Source organism: Hippopotamus amphibius, chromosome 5, assembly GCF_030028045.1.
Source record: "Hippopotamus amphibius kiboko isolate mHipAmp2 chromosome 5, mHipAmp2.hap2, whole genome shotgun sequence".
In the NCBI taxonomy this organism is placed as follows: domain Eukaryota; kingdom Metazoa; phylum Chordata; class Mammalia; order Artiodactyla; family Hippopotamidae; genus Hippopotamus; species Hippopotamus amphibius.
In genome coordinates this window covers 76,381,450-76,399,902 of record NC_080190.1, presented here as the reverse complement: position 1 = coordinate 76,399,902, position 18,453 = coordinate 76,381,450, and the positions used below count along the sequence as shown (strand labels likewise).

Sequence of the window (18,453 nt, the reverse complement as noted above, 5' to 3'; positions counted from 1 at the left end):
AAATCACATTCATTTATTTCTTTCTGGTTTATAAGGTACATTTTCATCCACAAGCTTATTTGATCCCTGTAAACTCCCCGTGAAGGAAGGGGGTGCAGATCCGTTAGGTGTCTTACTTGAGGTCATGGTAGTAGCTGGCAGAGAGAGGACTTGAATTCATTTTACAAAATTTCTTTATACTCCTCTTCCTAATTGTTTAACTCAAGAGGGTACATAGCAAGGTGATATATAAATGCTCTAGAGCCATGTTGCTGTACCTTAAAGGACCTAGCAGTCACTTGGAGCACTTAAAAATGCAGATGCTTCCTCCAGGATCTCACTTGTCAGGGAGAAAGTCAGCAGGAACCAGTAATCTACACTTTCAGCAAAAGCCTAGTCTGATTCTGATACAGGTTCCCTTCCGGAAACATTGCTCCACAGGGATGTAACATAAGGGGGATGACACAGAAATGATGTCAGAACCTGGAAGACTCTTTGGCTCTGGCACTTGTGCAAGGACGAACAGACCACTTTCTGTGGGCAGGAATGTGCAGGGTCCTGACTCAGTGGCTGAACCCCCTCCTGTGGCTTTTCTTGCTTTGGCCGTCTTGGGCGAGCCTCTTCTACCTTCCTGGCTAACGTCTAACAGCTTATTCACATCGAAAGGTTGGGGAGAGGATGTGACCAGCTAGATCAGTGGAAGGGCATTCACTGTGTAACCTGCTTTTATTCATGGCCCCTTTAAACACTGCAGATGGAGAGAGAGAACCAAGCTTTCTTAGGGAATGGTTCTAGATTCTCCCTGGTGTGTAGGATTTGAACTTTTCTTCACGCATCCCAAAGTCACTGAAAGGAAGTGAAAGGGCACTTACATAGCATGATCTGATATTCTGAAGTAGTTGCTATCTGCAGGTGCCTGCCCTTCTCTTTATTCTGTTATAGCTCAGAGGGATTAAAAACTGGGCAGCTAGTGAAGATTGTTTCTTTGGGTTAGAACATAGGGACAGGGTGGCGTTGAGAAGGACCTGGGGGAAAGTGAAGAGAACTTAAAAATTTTTATTAAAAGATTGATCACACCTCTGCTTGTAGCACTGTTTTAAAATCAGAGGGTAGCTAGAAACAGTCTTTTTCCTTATTCTTTTCCAAAGAAAATCAAAACCACATGGACAAGTAGAATGCTGCTCTAGAGAAGCACATTTAGCCAATAGGTCCTGATGGGTGTGCGCTATTCAGTTTGGCAGGGGGTGGGGCGGGGCGGGGGGATCAAGGCACATGAGTTTCCTGCTCTAGGAAGCTTGCTTAAGGCAAGAAACTGAGGCTTTGAACATCTTGTTCAGATTTCTGGGAAACTAGATTTGAGCGGTTGTTTCCAGTTTTAAGGCTTTTTTGAGAAATTAGCTTTTCCAAAGAGCTCCTTTAAATAAGAAGCAGGTAGCTCCAGGCTTATTTTTGTTTTCTTCAAGACTCAAAAGTATGACCCTTTCCACTTGATACTGGGACAGCAAAGGTCAAATAAAAGGCCGCTTTGACGTGCAATAATTCTGTTACATCAACAGAACTACAAAAGGTTTGGGATTTTCCTTTTCTTTTTGCAATTCATCTCTTAAAGGTATTAGGAATGGCTACATATTCTCTGGAGCAAATAAAACCTGCACTGGGAATCAAAAGAAGGTTTTAGTTTCTCCAGCACTAAGAGTAATGAGATTGTCACTATTTTAAGTCTTACAAATCTAAGAGTGGAGGTGAGCTGCTCTTTGTGATACTTTAGTTAGTAGATAATGAACTAGTAAATATCACAAGATTATGTTTTACTTACTGTTTTTAGAAAACATCATGTTTAGCCAGGTCTGCTATAGCTGTGTGAATGGAATCAGCTTAGATCTTAGATGAGTGGTTTTTTATACTTGAGAAGAGTTTAGATGCAGAAATTTAAAAATATATAGAAATACTACATAATGATCTCTTTCCTGGTAATTACCAGTTTTGAGCATGTTCTTATTTCCCTTGCTGCGTGGGATTTATCTGGTTGAATTATAATGTTAAAGGTGGTTTTAATTGAAAAAAAACATTTCTTTTGGTCTTAGGAGCCTTCCTTCTCCTATGCCCCTTCCCAAAAGTCAGCAAAGGGGATCCCATAGATGTAGGAAAAGGTATCTATGAGATCCAGTAATTCCTCAAATATTTATTATTAAGAACCTTCTGTGTTTCAGACATAATTCTAGGCACTAGTGATACAGTGCTTGAATACACATTCTTGCTTGAATACAGATTCTTGCTTTAATGGATAGAGTTTTCTTTTTGGCGGGTAGAGAGAAATACATAACAAGTTAACAAGAAGGCATTACGTAATAAAAGTCCCTGATAAATATGAAACAGAGGCTGCTTTATATTGGGTATTCTTAGCTGGCCTTAATGAGCAGATGACGTTTAAGCTAAGACCTAGATGGCAAGAAAGGGCCAGCCTTGTGAAGATCTAGGAAAAGAATATTAGGCCAGGGAAACAGCTGGCATTATCATCTTGAAGTCAGGACAAACTGCTAAGTTCATGGAGCAGAAGGTGGATAGGGTGGTGGAGCACTTAAGATAAGGTTGGAGATAGAGTCAAAGACTCAGTTATGGAGCATCTCAGCCCATGGTAAAGTACTGGAAAAGCATTATAAAACTTTGGCAGAGGGATGATTTTGTTCTAATTTCCATTAAAAAAACATCCTAGTTGCTTTATGGAAAATGGATTATTGGGGTGGGAGGCAAGATAGAATCAAAATGTCCATTAAGGAGGCTATTGGTGACCGTCGTGGAGATGGAGAGAAGTAGGTAGATTTGGGGTATGTTTAGCTATGACACTTACAGAGTGGAGGTAGTGAGGGGAGGAGGAATGAGTATGACCCTTACAGGTTTGGCTTGAGCAACTGGGTGAGTGGTCGTCACTGACTGAGATGTAGGGATTCTGGGAGAGGAGAGGGTTTGGGCGTGGCTGGTGGGGGCGGCCATCAGCCGCTCAGTTTCAAGCGCTGTAGTTTAAAATGCCTACGGGCCAGTGAAGTGGCGGCGCGGACTGGCACCTCTGTGATTCTGAACTTCAGTAGAGAATTCAAACCCCGTGGTAAAAATCTGTCACGGCTGTCGTTAAGCCTTGAAAGAGGTTGAGATTCTTTAACGAGAACGTGTAGAGAGAGACGATAAGGAATGTAAGGACCAAGCCTGACATCTGGCGTAGAAAAGGGAAGGAAGATCTCTAAGGCTGCAGTGAGGTAGATGGGAAGCCTGGGGAGTGGTATCATGATGCCCTGAAGAAAGAAGTGTTACAGCCAGGCGGGGTCTGCTGTGGTTATGCTGCTGTGGGATTGAGTGACGTGAATTTAGGAACCTCAATTGTAAGTAAAGGATTCTCTAGGAATTACCCAGTAAACATAAAACTTTTAGAATCAGAGAATCTTGACTTCAGTACTGTAGATATAGTACAAAGTATGGTACCTGTAATACAGTGATTAAACAAATGAATAAAGAATAAAAAAAATGCAAGTTCAGTGCAAACTTTGAGGTCTTTTAAATTACCATTTTTATTTTGATTTGGGAGAATTAAAAAAGGTAAAATTTCCAGGTACTTGTAGTCTGCTGGAGATACCATGTACTTATTTGGATGAGAGTAACTCAGGACGATGCCAGATTCCTCTCTACCCTTCCACTCTGTGAGCCTGGGAGCTCGATTCCTGTCCAAGCACTGGGTGTAGCTGCATTGCTTCCCCATCTGTCCTTGTGTAACCGAAAGTGGGGTCCCGCTGCTTGCCCCTCAAAAGCCAATAGAGGCCGGGTTGGTGGAAAGGAAAGTTTGCTTTATTTTGGATGCTGGCAACCAGGGGAGGGGGTAGATGCCTGTCCAAAGGCCGACTCCCCCACCCCTACAACCAGTGGGCAAGAGCTTTTCTAGGCTGAGGGAGGGGGCAACATGCAGAAACAGCACAGTCAGCTCTGACAGTCATCTTGAAATTGGTCATTGGTGGTCTGACCTGTGTCTTCTTGATTATTTTAAGTACAGTTAACCTTCAGTTCCAGGGTTGGTTTGTTCCCATTTCCTTGAGGCCAGTTCTTGGAATTGTGGCAGCTTATGTCATGGCTACAGCCTGGTCATCACATAGTTAACTTCTTTCACCTGGTGGGGGTTTCAGTATCTATAGGACAGCTCACAGGATGTGGCTCAGAATATTATCTATAGCCCTTGAGAAGGAAGTAAAGGTCCCTAACTATGCTTAATGACTAAAGTATTATTATTTAGTCTTGGACTGTTTTCCTTTGTTTCTGCATTTTCTCACTTCTCTGATTAAACTTATTCTTCGGCTAAAGTCCTTCCACAGACCAAAGGCAGGCAGAGGACATGGGGGACAAGGACCATGGGGTCCTGCTCCGTTTCACTTGTGTGATACAAGTCGGAGGATCTCTACTATACCAGATGGAGGACTTGTCTGTGGTTCCTAAACATAGGAAGCTCAGCGCCCACTCCTCTAGATCTTAGAGGAGTGAATCTTTATACTGGGGGCTCTCAGAACTCCTCTGGGGACCCTTATTATCAACTCCCTCATAATGAAGGACAAACACTTCACCGTGTGTATTACCAAGTGTCCTTGGTGGCTGGAGGACAAAGGCTACAGACAGGTCCCACGGCCTCTTGTTGAGAATCAGCATTCGTGGGTAACTGCAGTGGCCAGCAATGGAAATAAATGATAGTGGTCTAACGTGGATTCTTTTCTCCTCCTACCCCAGGTAACTTTTTAAACATTTCCTTATCTGGCTTTGATTGTTTTCAGGGTTCATCAATGTCCCTCTCGAGGTCCAACAGTCGTGAGCACCTGGGAAGTGGGAGCGAATCTGATAACTGGAGAGACCGAAATGGAATAGGACCCACAAGTCATAGTGAATTTGCAGCTTCTGTTGGCAGCCCCAAGCGTAAACAGAACAAATCAAGTGAGCTTTGACTTTGCATCATACTTTTAGATGTAATCAGCTTGGAATTTGTTTATTTGGTTTAGGGTGATGTTCAAGTGTAAATGCTGGACTCCATGCCTTCAGGTGTTTTGGATGAGTCATATGCCACCTCCTCTGAGGAGCCTTCTCTATTTTTTCCAGCGAAGCAGGCCACGTGGTTCTCTGCTTTCACTGCATTTTGTGTATGCTTTCACTCTAGCATTTGTCGTACTGAAAGACAATTACTTACTTACATAGCTGTCTCTTCCTGTACAATTTCAGCTCCACATTCCAGGGACTATATTCATTCAGTAAACACTTATTTAGTGCCCATGTGCCAAGCATTCTTTTAGGCTATGCCTTCTTTCTTTTTAACTGAAATATAGTCGGCATACGATACGATGTTAGTTTCAGGTGTACTACATGGTGATTTTACATTTGCAGGCATTATGAAATCGTCACCATTGTAAGTTTAGGAACGATTTGTTCCTGTACAGTTATTACGATATTATTGACCACATTCCTTATGCTGTATGTTACATTCTGTGGCTTATTCATTTTATAACTGGAGGTTTGTATCTCTTAATCCCCTTTATCTATTTCAACCCCCCCCCACCGGCAACCACCCATTTGTTCTCTGTATCTATGAGATACAGATCACTTTGTTTTGCTTTTTTTGATTCCACATATAAGTGAGCTCATACAGTACTTGTCTTTCTCTTTCTGACTTATTTCACTTAGCAAAATACATTCTAGATCCATCCATGTTGTCACACATGGCAAGATTTCATTTTCTTTTATGACTGAGTAATACTCCATTGTGTGTATGTAATATATATACACCACCTTTTCTTTATCAATTCATCTGTCGATGGACACCTAGGTTGCATTCATACGTTGACTATTGTAGCAATAAATAAAGCTGCAGTGAACACAGGGGTGCATATATCCTTTTGAATTAGTGTTTTTGTTTTCTTTGGGTAAATACCCAAAAGTGAAATTGCTGGATATGGCAGTTCTAGTTTGAATTTTTTGAGGAACCTCCATACTGGTTTCCACAGTGTCTGCACAAATTTACAGTCCCCCAAACAGGAGGCTGTGCCTTATTTCTTAATTTGTTATTTCTTCTCAAATGTCTAACCGTGTCTGGCACCTAGTAGGTGCTCTGTAAATGTTTGTGGGGTGAATATATGAATGAGTCACGCACACACCAACATCAGAATGATGAGGACAAGGCAGGGATATAAAGGAGTTGAGCAGAATGTGCTCAGATTAGTATCTTGGACAATAGAAGAAAGTCTGCTCAGTCACCTTTAACTACCAAAGGTGAAGAGCGGGATTTTTCAAATTGACAAAATGTAGCTAAATGACATAAACATGAAAAAAAAAAGTTTAAAGTATAGGCTTTGACCAGATATGACTAAGACTCGGCATGAGTCCAGCGGCTGTCTGCAGAAGCACCCACATGTCTGTATAATAGGTAAACAGACAAGAATGACACAGTAATCATAAGATATTCCCCTAATGCCTTATTTCAGGGCTTTTGATGAGTTTGGAATCCTGAAACACATATCTGGGAGTATTTGAAGAATACTTAGAGAATAGTAAATACTCAGTAACAGCCAGTTGTTACCATCAATCAAGTGGGCCGTGTTGTCAAGAGTCTCAGATGTGAAAAGACCAGTCATGGTGTCCGCCAAGTATAATAAGAAAGCAAGGTCAGGTCTTTTATTCCCAAGTGTACTGTCAATAGCAGCCTGGAGTCTTCCTGTTAGTCTTGGGCTGGGTCCTCCACCACTGACAGGAGGATGGAGCTGAGAGGCAGGCTGGTGCCAGGTGTACATCTTGGGGTGGAAATGATCTCTATTTTATATTCCAACATAAATTAGCTTTGTGCCTCTCTTCTTTTATCTTTATCCCCTTTCCCTGCACTTAACACTGGATAATTAAAATAGACTGTGCAAGTTAGATGCATTGAAATTCAGAATTAGGGTTAAGATAGGGGATTCATTAATTAAAAAAGACTGATTAAAGAAGCACTGTTCTTTGGCCATTGTCAGATGTTTTAAGAGCCTAAGGAGTTTAAAAGAGAATATGGACACTATAAGTAGTTAAGATTAAAAAGAAATGTAAAAAAAAAAAAATTGTTCCGTGATAAATATTTATCACTAAGAGTATTTTATTTTAACGCATTTTTTTCAACTTTTACTGATGTATTTGCTTAACCCAACATACATAAAATATTATCATTTAAACATAATCAATGTAAAGATATTTGACATCCTTTCTTTCTTGTACTAAGTCTTTAAAATATGTGTTGTATCTTACACTCACAGAACATATTTTAATTTCCACTAGCACATTTCGGGTGCTCAACAGCCACAGGTCGCCAGTGGCTCCTGTAACTGCAAAGTTTTAGGTCATTTTTCTTCACTCCCTTGTCAAGGTCACCAAGGTCTAGGTTTTCTCCTGGCATCCCTGTTATACCAGCTGTTCCACTGTAATTCTCAGTAACTCCCTTGTTTGTTTTTTTTCCTTAAAGCAAGTGAATCTATCATTTGGACAGTAAGTTATGCGGTCAGCCTGCCGGTGACTTCCATGTTGTCAGGTCCAGTGGTCACCCCAGTGCACTCATCACACTCTGCTTTGTGTCACCTTCGAACCAGCACCTCACTGTTCATTCCTCCTCAGTCTTTTTTTGGTGACTTTGGGGTCTTACCTTCAGTTGGTGGATTGTTCCAGGGCTCAGGGCCTCAGAGTTTGGTTCCAGATCCTCTTCCCACACATTCTTCTCACAAGAGATAAAATATCTGTTTTTAAAAGAAAGAGAAACTTTATCAAGGGATTCCTTCCACTTTAGACATATATAGGACTTCTCAAATGGGAGATGAAAACAACCAGAGAAAGTGGTTAGTGGTACCCAGCGCCATGCAGGACAGAATTCTTAGATCTGGTGAATGCATTGATCCCCGAGGAGATGAGATGGATCTGATAAGCTAGGTGAGTGTCCTCTGCCCTCATCAATCTGGGAATCCCCCCCTGAAGCTACATGTTTGGTATGAAAGGATAGAATTCCCACATGGATGAGAGTCAGTTGTTGGTCAGGATGGTGCACAGCCCTGCTAACTTCTCCAAAGTGGCTCTTGAAGAGCATTTGACTATTTGGTCAAGTACTTGGTGTGGCTCACTAGTCTGTCACCCAACTGTGCATGCCATTGGGTCTGAGAACCACAAACAACATGGAGAAATCTTTGTGCACCAGATCAGTAGCAGAGCCAAGGCAAAGCTCGGCAAGGCTGTCTTAGAATTTCCCCTAAGAGACGGATTTGTTTCTAAGTTTAATCCAGGATCTCCAACATCATTCTTTTCACTTCAAGTGTTGGTCTTGGTCCTGGAAGCACTGTATTTCATGAATTCACTGCCCAATTATGTTTGAGGGAAATGAGATTTATATGTGGTAATATCACACAATTTCTTTGACCACCGGAAAGCACAAGTGTGGATACAGAGGGCCAAACTGCATCCAAAAGGAGCTTGTAACTTTCCTTAGCTTTATTGTGTCCGAGGCATCCTCCCTCCAATTCCTCATTTAATTCACATCAGATCAGTTATAAAGAGCAAATGTTTCTGAATGCTCAGGGAGAAAATGATTAATGATTATTAACTACTGAGGCACTGTTGCTGCATTGCTGCCTCCCAAGTGTAACCTTTTAAATGGCAAGAGCCTCCCTGAAAGCAATAACCAGCATTTCCTTAATGAAAAGCCAATGTTTCAATAAAGGATTGCTGTATTTCTGCAGCTACTGCTCTATTCAGCCCAAAACAATGAATCTGAAATATTTGAGTGATTAAAACTTTTAATTAAACTGTGTTCTCTCTGGGCATTTACACTTCAAGCCTGTCTCTCCTTTGCCTTTCAGCGGAACACTATCTCAGCAGTAGCAATTACATGGACTGCATTTCCTCGCTGACAGGAAGCAATGGCTGTAACCTGAACAGCTCTTTCAAAGGCTCTGACCTCCCTGAGCTCTTCAGTAAACTGGGCCTGGGCAAATACACAGATGTCTTCCAGCAACAAGAGGTCAGTAATTATTTATTTATTTTCCCAGGCATCTTTGTTTTGGTTGTGTGTATGACAACTTCTAGAATGAAATCACTCATTTGCCTATGACCATTCTTACTGAACATTTATTCAAGTCTCATAGCTTGTTTTTGCTGCTAAGAAAATTGTCGCCATCTTATTTCTTATTTAGTGTAACTGGGAAACACGGGATTGTACAAATATAGGAAATTGTGTTTGCAAAAACACATTCACCAGTTTTAGCTAAAAGATCTAATGTGTGTCTTGATTCATAGGAATTTATGATTCACAAATTTGTTGCCCTAAGGCTGGCAACAACTCTATATTTAATAAGATTTTGCTCTTTCATCTGTTCTTATCTTTATTTGTGGCACTTAAAAGTAAATAACAGCATCTGAAATAAATAACTATGGTTGTTTTTGACATCATCCTAATCATAAAGTTTGTTCTCACAGAATATAATGTGCTTTTTATACATGTTAACTTATTCATTAATTTACTGTTTGGTTTTTGCCTGAACTGAGACAGAACTAAGATGTCTTCTGAAACATGCCTACCATGGATTTTGGTCAAACTGATCAGCCGTGGCCATGACATACTGGCATAAAGAAAAGAGCCCCTAAGATGGTTCTGATTGTGTTGTCATATTACCAGGGCACAGCTAACCCATGGCAACAAAAAGTTAGAATACTTCTCTAAATGCATCTGTTCCCCTCCCCCCCAAAAAAAAGTATTTTTCAAATCCTGACATGGTCCGAGTTTCATGCTAGTTGGCTTTATTTCATGTTAGAGAATATGCCAGTAATTCCCTGGCACGCATTAGTCAATAGAGAATCTGAGATTTTTATTAGGCACTTTATGTCATAAATCATAATGTATTGCCCATAACGTAAGTTTAATTGCTGAACTTTTTTGTTCTTTAACACCAAAAATATGTCGTCTTGTGTATTTTGGACTTCAGGACAATGATTTTTTTTCTTTTCCTAAATCTAAATTAGTGTTCATTTAACCAAGGATTTTCTAAGTTGAATAATACGTCCATCATCAGTACATTAAAGAACTGCATTTATTTATTCAGTCTTGCTGGTTGGATGTAGGTGGCTGATTGAGAAGCTCAGGGCAGAGGTATTTTAAGTTGTTCAAGCATAGAAGGTTTTAGAAGTAAGTGACTAGATGTTATTCAGTGATACTCTGGGTTTGTTTTAAATCTATATTTCCTATTTGAAGAAGCATAGAAATAAATTTATTATGGGTACTTCTTATCTAGTTACTTCAAAAAGTAAGAAAACATGATAATATAAAGTCAGACTGGCTTCATCTAATATTACCTGGAGAAGGGGTCAGCAAACTGCGGCCTGCAGACCTGCTGCCTAATTTTGTAAATAAAGTTTTTATTGAAACACAGCCACACCAACTCAGTTGCCTCATATTGCCTGTGGTTGCTTTTGAGTGAAACCAGCAGAGTAGAGTAGTTGCAACAGAGACAGTATGGCCCACTGAGCCTAATATAGTTATTCTCTGGCCCTTTAAAGAGAGTTTGAGGATCCCTGAAATAGTTTATTCTAATTAGATAGAATTTCTAAAAAACATATCATTAGATCTGTGATAAATGATAAATGAAAAGGGTTTTCAAGATCTGAATGTAACCTTCAAAATCAAAACAAAATTTCAAATTGATTTCTATATCATTTAAATAAAAAGTATATTCTACTGTTCTCAGGTGTGTTGAAATTTGGTACTATTCCCTTCATGTAGGATATTTTCTCATATACAGATATGACTTAACAAGAATCCCCCATTAAGTAACTTGTGAGATTTAACATATTGTAAGCAGGATGAAGATTTATTTAGCAACTTTCACAGACGATATGTCTGTATACATTATTAGTAACTATAGCCGCCAACTATTTTGCGCCTTTGGTGAGCACATTGCATTATATCTAAGATCATATTAAATGCCCAAAACAACCCTGTGAGGTATAGGATCGTCAACTCTGAGTGCCCACAACTAGTAATGGCAGAATCAGAACCTGAACCCATTGCCTTTCTGTTCCTCCACACAGTCTTCAAGGAAGGGTGGGATTCTTAGGCTACTTCCCTCTACACATCGTCCCTGATGCCAGGAAGTACGTTTATACTGTTGCTAGAAATACTTCATGTATGCCACTTTCAGAGATAGTTTGCTGGGCTGAGTCATACGTGTGAGGTAGACTGTGAATTTTGCTATCATTTTTTTGTAGAACACAATGGAAGATGCCTTTTATGGTATTATTCAGTCTCTTTTTATGGAGATACACTTAACCAAGAATCTAAAACTAAGAAGTATTTTCTCTCTTCTGGACAGATGTGTATTCTTCCTTTTATCAGATCACAAAACTGTGCAATTTCTGTTTCCCTTTTTGCCTTGGCTGCCAGGATGCTAAGACCTTAGGATGCCCAAGTTTATATCTTAGCTGCAGTAAATCATTGGCTTAGACTAAGTCTGCTGCTAGGGTCATCACTTCCATTTTGCCACCTTTATTACTTAACTCTTGTCCCTTAGGTTTGTATCACCACCATTCTTTTTTGAAAGTAGGCAGAGCATAATTAATAAATAAAAATGTAGCAATGAATTGAATTTATACGGAGGAAGAAAATAAGCACTTAATATATCGATTATGGATTACTTGTTCACCCACAGATCGATCTTCAGACATTCCTCACTCTCACAGATCAGGATCTGAAGGAGCTGGGAATTACGACTTTTGGTGCCAGGAGGAAAATGCTGCTTGCAATCTCAGGTGAATATAAATGTTCTTATTCATATCTTAAAATCTGAAGAACCTCTGCTATTGGTCTCCAGCCACTGGGGCTGGCTCTGCCCATCAGCCCCTTGCTTACTACCTGGCAGGTTTGTGCTTGTGGTTTCAGAGTGTTTTCCTACTAACAGTGTGGCAAATGCCGAGAACATCCCCACTCCTTCATCAAGTCATTGCCTGAAAACCTGCCATGACAGTGTCGTTCCTTAAGACAGATCTCTTCAGAAAGATCTAACCAAAATTGCCCTTTGCAGAATGTGGGGATGAGGGAGCATTTTAATTCTCCATTGTGCAGTTGTGCTAAGCAATGATTGTTGGGTTCATGAATAATTATTCTGGACTGGCTGTCATGCTTTAAATGCATGTGTCCTTGTATAGCAGCTGAGATCATTGCACTAGAGAAAAAGAGAATCCTTGGTATAGCTGGAACCTGGCAGCATTTCTTGTCTTAATGCCTTTCAACTTAACCCCAAGTTTTAATAGAATTTGTGAGTCACAGAAGAGGGTAGTATTCTAAAAGCAGCCACAGAATGAAGGAAAGTCTGAAGGTCTGTTTCCCAGACCACTGCTTTTGTGCATCTTTTGTATGTTCTGCGTATAAGACAACGCTCTATGTGTATTTACTAGGTACCTCCAACATGAAAGGAATGGCCAGGTGATGAGTCAGGAGTTGGCAAACACATAACAGTGTACCTCAGCGCACCTCATGTTTAGAGAAATAAGAGGAAGAAATTTGGGGGGCAAAAAAATGAGGTTACTTTTTGAAGACTTTCTGATTAAGTTCATGAATGCCAATTTTATCTGTGTGCCAGTCTCTCAGAAAGACAGAGCCAAATGTCAGGTGTAGTGAGAAAAAGATGTTGCTCTTTCAAAACAGAGAATTTGCAGGCTATGCCTTTATGAGGCCAGCAGTGGCATCCAACTGGTAAAAGTCCTTTCTAAACAGCATTTGCTAATCAAATCATCAAACTAAAAGCCTCAGTGGTTTTCCATTTTATTTTAGCAGCAGATTGCTGTTCCATCAAATTATAACAGCTGATCAACCCTCCCCAGAGGAAATCATATATCTGAAGCAGATAGAAGCCTAGTAGCCTTGAAATAGGGATAGAAATTCAGCCATTGAGCAGCCCATTAGGCTTCTCCATGGGTAGAGTTCTGCACACATCAGTTTGAGAAGTCTTCCTCCACCCTGTGTACTCAAGTGGCTGCATTAATAGAGCTCCACAGAGCAGCCATTGTTTCTTGTTCACTCATAAGGTCAGCTTGGTTATAGTGGAAAGAACACTGTATTCACATAAGGAGATCTGAGATTTGACCCTCCAAGTCATGCACCCTTGGGTGAGTTTCCAAGCCTCTTTTGGTTTTGGTTTCTTACCTGTGAAGGTGGATTGGAGTAGATGATTGTGTAAGGTCCCCTTCCATTTCTAAGATGGGTCCTTCCGTGTGGTGTCTCATCAGGCGTAGTGAAAATAACCTACAGTTCTAGTGATACGTATCAGTGGTAGGGTAGTCCCTTGTTCTTTCTTTTTCACTGTCTGTGGCAATGGGATAGTTTTCAACTTGCTTACCCTAAAGCTCAGTCTCAGAGGACTACTTCGGGACCCAAATTAACTTTATATATTTTTACATTCTTTTATTAGTTTGAAAAGGAAATTAACATACTACTTGAAATTTTATTAACTCAGTCACCATGCCTATACTGTTAAAATATGTCCATGGGGCTGTATATTTATACCACAGAAGTGTATGTTTCAGAACTCCATAATCTTTCACTAGAGATGTGTGGAATGTCCGTGACAGTATGAAAATTAAGTCCTTTCTTTGTGCACCAACCCAATGAAAAACTCTCTAAAGCTTCCAGCAACAAGCAGATCTCTCTAAATATTTTCATAGATACATAGATACATTTCATAGATACACTGGTGAGGTATTCTAGGTGGGTTTTGAAGAGGAGAGTCGGGTGCAAAACAGGAGGGGTTTTGAGTCTTTGTTTAAAAAAATATTTCTCGAGTCCTCATCCTCAGTGTGGTTTTGTATCCTACTTCTGCAAACTGCCTCTCTCAGGGGGGTTCACGGGTCCTCTTGCTTTTAAAGGGAGTTAGAGACTTTGAATAAGATGCCTTGTGAATGCTTTGTATAGTGGGAAGTATTTGATTATTTTAAGGATGATTTGGCCTTCCTTTGTTGAAGTGCATTTGTTTGAACCTGGCAAATCATTTTCTCTGAAAGGAATAAGTTTTTATTGAGAAACGCTTCATCAAAAAGCTTCTTTTTCCAATTCAGTTCCTCTGATAACAGACATTCACTTAAAGTCTCAGAATACTTCATTTCCAGATAGATGCAGGGTAGCAGGGCAGCCTTGACTTAGTTTGTCTTGTGGTTACATAGTTTGGTTAGATACAGAGTTTGCTCAAATTACTTTTTAAAATTTTGTAGATTTTTAACTTATAATCAGAGTTGTTCTTTCAGTATAAGGTTTTGGTTTGCTTTTAATCTTGGGCCAGAAGACACGTATTTTAATATTATAGGAGATGAGATTTATCTCTAATAGAGATGGATCGAAGAAAAAGTGTTTTTTTTTTTTTTTTTTCAAATCCACGAATTTTTGAAAATTCATGGATTTCTGAGTGTTTTAGCGATTGGTTAACTAAATGTACAGGGACTAAGTTGAAAGGAAGTTTAGCATCCTGTTGACAGACTTTCCGCCACAGCCTCAGGTAGATCTAACATTTCCCGACCTATTCTTTTAGTTTGTGACTCTGTTCAGATCCGCAACAAGATCCTGAGAGCTGCCAGGATTGTGTGAACCTTGGAATTTCAAAGAAAAAGGTTGGTATTTTCTCAAACTATCCCTTAGGCTTACTGAAAAAAATCAGAAGAGGGAGTTTGCTTTTTAATTTAAAAAACAACAGAAACTAAAGTCTCTTCATAGGACTTGATCCTTGATAGTCTTAAAGATTTACCTCTGTGCTTCACACCTGGAATATCTTGATATGTGTACTCTTGGAAATCACACCTTCAGGGAGTGGCTGAATTTCTTAACGATCATTTATTCTCTCAAAAATCTAGCTGATGTGACTTTTCAGAATCAAGTTTTCAATGTCTGTTAAAATTTTTTTTGTCTTCAATGGCCCAGTTGTTTTCATGTGCTCATGGAGAATGACGTTTGACTTACTCCTTTCCTTTCCCTCTCTATAGTGCGGGAATGTCCTCCTGATTCATGGGTTATCTCCCCATGAGAAAGTGGAGGCCAAAGAAAGTCTCCTCATTTGAAGGTGATAAAACTTTTCCAGGCTGTATTGAAGGGGATTCATTTATTCTTTACTCTCCTACAAGTTTGCCTTTAAATATATTCAATCCATTTGGATTTCTGAATTTCATGTTTGTTTTTTAAATAAGATACATGTAATAGGAATGTCGTTGCTACCTCTGTTTCTGCAGGAACTTGAAAACAATAGCCACATATACATACGAAACAATAGCCATCTATACGCATGCCCACATGTATCTTTTGCTTGCAATATTGTCCTTGCTTCTTCAGAGTTTCTAAGCTTTATTTTTTTATTTAAAAAGTAAATTTGGTATACATATAAAATATGAAGGAACGCTCTGTTATCTGGCATACCTGTAACTACCAATGTCTCAAGTTTGTATTCCTGATACCTCGGTTGGTCTCTGCCCAATGGGTGGATCACTGCAGTCCACAGCAATAGACCTTTGCATCAGGCAGGCAGGGTTTCAGCTCTGTCACTTAACAGCCATGTAGGCAAGTAACTTCGTCTATTTTTAAAACTCAGTTTTGTTATCTATAAAATGGAGAATGGTAATATTATCTACCCCTGAAGGAGAACTTAAATAGGACACAACGAATATAAAGTGCTTGTCGTATAATAGGCTCTTATAAATTACAATTGTTTCTCTTCTCCTGTAAGATCTAAATGTGAACAGAAAAGAGGCGTCTCCACTCATGCATCACCCTTATAGGGCAGACAGTTACATTCTGGAAAGCAGGGGGTTGAAATCTTAGGAGTATTGGTCCCTCTTCTAGAACTTGGGAGACTAGCACATCTGGCCATATGGCTGTCCCTGGCCACCTGTGACCCACTGCAACCTGCCTGAGTCTCTGTTCTCCTCCTCAGCATTATTGTAGCAGGCCATAGCTTGCTCTGTAACCTCAGAATTCAAAATGGGGTTGTGTGTGTGTATGGCTGAAAAAGTACTGAGTACCATGCAGGTAATTAAAGGTGCTGAATTACTTGCTTCACCACCCTCCCAGAGAAAAAGACAACAGCTTTAAGCACACCAACTATATACTGCATCTATTTGAGAGTGAATAAGTTTGAAGATACAGTTGACCCTTGAACCACCCAGGAGTTATCCCCATGTAACTTATAGTCACCCTTCATATCCACAGTTCCTCTGCGTCTGCAGATTCCACCAACCACCAACTGTGTAATACTGTAGTATTTACTATCAAAAAATGTCCATGTATAAGTAGACCCACTCCGTTCAAATCTGCGCTTTTCAAGGGTCAACTGTATTTGTATTTGGTGGCTATCAGAAACGCTGCTTTCTAGGGTCTGACAACTCTATTTACTTGTATGAGTTCATTAGTAATAAATACATCAGTTGCCTTGAGGATTTGTGAAAGTGTGTATGGAGGGGAGGATGGGGCATTGCATAGTCATAAACAAGGTTGGCTGCTTCAATTTGTCACCTTCCGTTAATTTTTAGTTGGGAAAAGACAAACTAACAGTGCTCTGGTTTCTTTAAAATTGAGGATCTAATTAGTTTTTCCCTGAAAATTTGGATTCAAATACTGGTTGTTTTCAATTGTATTAATTTCCTTAACTGTTACTATTTTTACCTAAGTTGATCTTTTATGAAAGAAACCTCTGCTGATGTGATATGCTTCTTCATATAACTCTTTCTGACTCAAGGAGTGTAGGCATCATGAGATGGTAGAGCCATGGGGCTGTGGATTAACACAGTGTGCTTCTCCAGCATTCTTTTGTTTAGATATGGGGTCTCCTTTCATGTCTGACTTGAATAATTTAATGATCACTGTGTTTGACATGGATGGGTGTAATGAGCTGTAATAATTTTCTGTATCACTGGTAATACATCCTCTCATATGCCTTTCACCAGCTTTGATGGTCCCTCTCCCTTTGTCTTTGAAATGACATTTGGGATCTGTCAAACTGTTTTGTTTATTTGGACGTGAGAGGGTTCAGAGAATGACTTATTTTCCAGATAGTTTACGAACTGCAGTAAAAACGATTTGCTGTCCTTGGTTCTCTCAGCTATATATGCTACCTTTCATATCAGACTTTCTAGCATTTCAAAAATGTTTTGACAGTCAACGTAAAGGTTTTCCTCTTGCTACCTACTTGACTTTCCCCCCAAAACCTACCACATCACCATTTTCTGAGCTCTACTGCCATGTCCTGAAGATTATAGTACTTCTCCCTTGAGCTCCTAACAATTCTCTGTTTCTCTCTCCAGAACTAAATAAAAACCGAAGAAAGCTCTTTGAACCGCCAAATACACGCACCTCTTTCCTGGAAGGCGGAGCAAGTGGGAGGCTACCCCGTCAGTATCACTCAGACATTGCTAGTGTCAGTGGCCGCTGGTAGCGGTACCCTCCAGGCACACACCCGCCAACTCTGTCAAGTCGGACGCAGGAGATCTGTGAACAGCCTTCACTGCACACCGTCCTCAGCACTCTGGGTGTCTGGTATCAGGACCAAAGCATCTTATTCGCACCTGAACTCTGTGCTAAAAAGGAAGAAAAGAGAGAAGATGTTCTTAAGTCATCATACAGAATGCCACATGAGGATTACTTTTTTTTTTTTTTTCCTAACGGCAGTTGGACAGAATTTGCAATATGAGGGTAGGGCTTTATTTCCTGTTTTTATTTACCTATATAATAACATATGCACTGATTTTTTTACTTAACATGAAGGATGAGTTGACATCTGGGATGCCAGAAAACATAAAAGTTATTTTTTTTTGCTTATTTTGTTTTGGTATTTGGGGGATTTTTAAAAAAAACAATCAAAGTGGAATTTTCTGGTACTGCTTTAAAATAATTATTGAGGTCTTTCAGCACTTTACACTTTCTTATTTCTTGTCCTGTGGAAATTAGCTCTGTTTCTCTCATTTTTATGTCACCTGATGTATTGGTACAAATCAGATTTAGTCACATTTTTCTGACTGCGTTAAATTTTTATTTGAAATAGTACTGGATTATTAGTTTTTGTGCAGAATATTCTGTGACTTTGGGAAATGTAAGTGACTTCACTTGGTTATGGACCAGTTCTGTTCATTTATGTCAGCATCCTAGAAACACTTAGCAATGAACCTAGTTCACTGTAACAGGTGCGAGCAAAGAAAGACCAAATGGACTTTGCAATATTAACCCTTTGCAGTCATCATATTTAGCTGCTGCCATTACTGCTAAAATGATTTTAATGGTTGTCTGAAGGCAAAGGGCTATTTTTAGTATACTGCCACTAAAGGACATTTATTTATATCAAACTTTTATTTTTAGATGTTATAAGCATACAGTACATAACTGATTAAATTGATATCTACTAGAGATTTATGGTAGAGAATGGACGGCATTCAATAACT

The 18,453-nt window shown here is 39.7% G+C and overlaps 1 protein-coding gene across 5 annotated transcripts in view; it reads left to right on the top strand.

The window, feature by feature from the left end:
* The window catches only part of BICC1 (BicC family RNA binding protein 1), a 309,108-nt gene extending 291,011 nt beyond the window's left edge, over positions 1–18,097 (top strand). For 3 of the 5 annotated variants that reach the window (XM_057736127.1, XM_057736126.1, XM_057736129.1), the window contains 4 exons: positions 4,782–4,938; positions 8,859–9,019; positions 11,700–11,799; positions 17,323–18,097. In XM_057736127.1, the coding sequence (XP_057592110.1) occupies positions 4,782–4,938; positions 8,859–9,019; positions 11,700–11,799; positions 17,323–17,453 (549 nt within the window). In that variant the 3' untranslated portion in view covers positions 17,454–18,097. Of the gene's footprint in view, positions 1–4,781; positions 4,939–8,858; positions 9,020–11,699; positions 11,800–14,567; positions 14,647–15,015; positions 15,093–17,322 lie in introns of all 5 variants that reach the window. The other 2 variants (XR_009053881.1, XM_057736128.1) reach the window with 2 other exon arrangements.
* The last annotated feature ends 356 nt before the right edge of the window (positions 18,098–18,453 follow it).